General features: G+C 37.3%; 1 protein-coding gene across 1 annotated transcript in view; it reads left to right on the top strand.

Moving 5' to 3' along the window:
- The first annotated feature begins 310 nt into the window (after nt 1-310).
- NELL2 (neural EGFL like 2) overlaps nt 311-3,851 on the top strand; it is a 123,949-nt gene continuing 120,408 nt past the window's right edge. Inside the window, exon 1 of the mRNA XM_019611217.1 lies at nt 311-489. Coding sequence (XP_019466762.1) covers nt 311-489 — 179 coding nt within the window. The remainder of the gene's footprint in view (nt 490-3,851) is intronic.

Genomic DNA, 3,851 nt, shown 5'->3' with positions numbered 1-3,851 from the left:
TCATTTTGGATGAGATATCAAAGTACCATCTGGCCATCTATGGAGAGAGTAAAAGAATCATGAGCCCGTTGTGAAAAAAATCCACCACAAAACCGTCACCAACAAACCCCCCTTACCCAGAATAGAATGGATGTCCTAGAAAATGTGCACGCTTTTGTCTAAATGGCTCTCATTTCATGTAAGAGCTGGTGTTTAAAATACTTTTATTCCTGCTCTTGCCTAGCTGTTCATTGTGCTTCTCAGATCTAGCTTGTTATTTTTGTAAGCTTTTTGAGCTGAGATTGTACAGTAAAATAAGATTTTATACTGAATGGTTTTTTTCTGTATTTTTTTCTTAGATACTTCAAGAAGTGTAAAGGCGTCTCCAGAAACAGCTGAAATCTTTTTTCAGAAGTTGAGAAATAAATATGAATTCACAATCCTGGTGACCTTAAAACAAGCCCATTTAAATTCAGGGGTTATTTTCTCTATTCATCATTTAGATCACAGGTAAGTATCACTGGCTGTATGCTAGCTAATGGAAGTATGTGTATTTATACTGTCAAAAATTGTACATAAATTAAAGGAATATTGTTGTGTGGAAGGTTTTATATATATATAGAGAGAGAATGAATTGGCATATTATGTAGACTCATACAAATTCACAAGTTCAAATCTGCCAGTGGAAAGTGGAACAGATGCCACTCTTCAAATGTCTCTTGCTGCTGAGGGCATGGAAAGTTCTCTCTCGTTGGTCATAACCATGAGGACCAGATGCTCAACTAGTGTGAAACCTTCACATCTGCACAGTCACATCGATTCACAAAGCCCGGTCCTATACATCTGCTTCTTCACCAATTAGTTTTTAACACTGTGGGCTGTAAAAAATAAACAAAAAATTCCTGTTATAGGCTGATGCCCAGAACAAAAGGCAAAGCACTTGACTCAGAGCAGTGTCAGCTTTAAATAACAAGAGTAAACTACCCCAAACATTTGAGGATTATTTCTTTGATAGAATAACAACCAGTGGAGGAGTAAGATTTCTTTATATTTCTGTCCGAGTAATGGCTGATAAAGATAACCTTCCTATGATTCTGTGGCAGAATAAAAAGGAGTTATAAAATGTGCACCTCTTAAGCAGTCATCAGCACCAGCAACAGATGATTTCTGCTTTAGGTTCAGAGTCCTTTCTATTTTCATGTGTACAATCCCATAATTCTTTCTTGTTGATCTCTCCTCAGAGTTGAAATAAAAGATAGGCTAAAGATGGATGTTCAAGCACATTAAAATATCTTCCTATTTATTTATTTATTTATTTATTTATTTATTTATGTGTACAAGTTCTTATTAGGAGGTGTGTTGTCAATTACTTTGTGCTGGAAAGTGGTTCAGCTGTACTTTCTTTTTCCCAGAGATCCCATCTTATGCAATTCAGTTGTTTAAAAAACAAAAAAAACAAAAAAAGAAAAAGGAAAAAAAAAGATAATGAAGATATTTTTATAGGTCATTATGCCAAGTGTATGAAAATATCTTTAACACTTCAAGGGGGTGTTTGAATGCCTCTGCATTATGCTCATTGAAATTGCATCACGGTTGTGCCAAGTGGCTGCTCTGCTAGCTGTTGCCTACAACACCTGCAAGAGCTAGCAGTGCTTGGTGGGCAGAATTGGGCAGCTGGGAATAGTGAGTTTCTAATATAGGTTTTACCATCATATGTGTAGATCACCCCAGATGGACAAGCTTATTTTGGCATGAAGGAGGAAGTTGGTCTGTAGGGCTAGCTGGGATCTAGCTAAGCTTTTTTCTGCATTTACAAGAGCAGGGATTGGTTGTGCTGCTGATAGGACTAACACAACTAAAGTTGATATTTCAAAATGAGAGACAAGACTTTAATGTGCCAGAATAGCTGCAGAGATAGGGAAAGACGTCACCACTCTGAAACTTAGTGAGTTTGGAAAAGAGAGTAAAAATTACCCTGAGGGGAAGCAAGTGAGTTTTAGTTACGTTTGGTTTCTTGCTGTTGCTGGTAAGTTGTGACCTCTGATTGTCACCCAGAAGATGGATGCTGCCACAGGGAATGTTTCTGTCTTGTATTTCTTATGGTTTATGGGCCCTAAGCTGGTAACTGATGGCTTTGTGAATCTGGACAGGTATAAAATACAAAGTTCCAGTACTCAAATTTCCTTCTATTACATTAACAAAATGAGCTTTTTGCCATCCTTTTTCTGTTTGTATCACATTCATGTGTCTGATTGGGGTGATGGCATTCTCCAGAGCTAGCCAGAGCAAGCTCCTGACAGTAAACAAGCTCTCAAGTGCTTGAGAACAAGTTCGCAGTGTACTGGTTGAGTGTTTTTAGGTATATGTCTCAGAATGGACACAGGCTGCTCCTTAGTGCAGGCTGCTCTCCTTCTGCCAGGGGAGCTGCAGAGGTGGGCAAAGAGATCATCGATGTGAAACTCAGTGTTTGGAAAAAGGAATAAGTGTAGCCTTTCTAAAAGGAGGCAGTGTTTGCTGTAGAGCCTTTCCTGCTCCTCGGAATGGCATGAAGAAAGAGAAGATTAAAAAAGTCTGTAATGTAGTGAGCCAAACCTGATGAATATTCACTTGATGGTGGTCGACTGGGAGGAAAATATTAGCTCATGAACACAAAGATTGTGATAGTAAGGTACAAAGAGTACGTGTGATGAACTTTCATTGAAGGGTTGCAAAAGGATTTGAGGAGTTGTTTGAAGAGGTAATTAGTCCTTGAAGTGTGTAAGACTGGACAAAAGGACCAGCACTGCTCTTCTGTTAACAAGAATATGTTGAATTGATCTTGTCCAGCCGCCAAAGAAAAATAAAGGTTAAAGCTGTGCTACTTGCAGGTCATGTGACCATGCAAACATATTGCTTCTTACCTCATTTGCATCGGTTGGACCATGTCATCTGCTTATACCCATGTAAAATACAGTTATAAAAGGCTAACAAGCAGGACTCTGAAAATCCAATTACTTTATATTGGTATATTTTTAGGAATGAGTAGTTACGTTCTTTTGTTGTTGTTGTTTTTTAATATATTGGCAACACACTTCTTTGGTGAAATTTCTCTCAAAACTTAAATATTTACAGGTTTTGTTATTACATTTCTGTCTTCTGTTTATCTGCATCTTGAAGTTTCATATGTCTAAGTACAATTGAAAGCAAGAAGCCTGCATTTCCCAAGGTTTCTGGCTGAAATAAGGTCTACATTTTGTAGATATTTTAACTGCAGATACATTGCTGAGCATTTTTAGCCCTTTTGCTCTTAACCATGGAAACTTTTAATACTGTGCTTCTAATGTTGTTACATTATAATGAAAACTGAAGATAACTCATCTTGCTGAAAAAAACTTCCTATTGCCATTGGTAACCAGCGTGCTCTCTGTATCTTCTTGCATCTTAAGTGATGCCTAATTTTTGTTTATAAAATTTCTGTAGGGATATATGCTCTATGTTTGTTTTTGGTGTCTCCTTACAAGGATAATCAAAGGAGAAGAAAAAAGTCTTATAGATTATTTATCTCCATCTGCATATTTCATAGCTTTCCTGCAGAGAATATTAGGTCATCTAATGAAAAAAAAAAAACCAAAAACCAAAAAACAATCCTGAATTTGTTTTAAAAATATTACCCCTAGTCTGATCCTATTACTATCAGGGTAAAACTTTGTTTTTTAGCAGGTGTAATATTAGTCTCAACAGGAGTATGGCCAGAAAGTGCTTGTGGCTATTAAACCAGATTATGCCCTTAAGCTTTTATTAAATATTTACTTTCTGTCCTGTTCTGTGTTGCCCAGAGAAGCTGTGGATCCTTCATCCCTGGGCTCACTCAAGGCCAGGGTAGATGACCCACA

This window comes from Meleagris gallopavo, chromosome 1 (assembly GCF_000146605.3).
Source record: "Meleagris gallopavo isolate NT-WF06-2002-E0010 breed Aviagen turkey brand Nicholas breeding stock chromosome 1, Turkey_5.1, whole genome shotgun sequence".
NCBI classification, from domain to species: Eukaryota; Metazoa; Chordata; class Aves; order Galliformes; family Phasianidae; genus Meleagris; species Meleagris gallopavo.
This window is presented reverse-complemented; position numbering and strand designations above follow the sequence as displayed.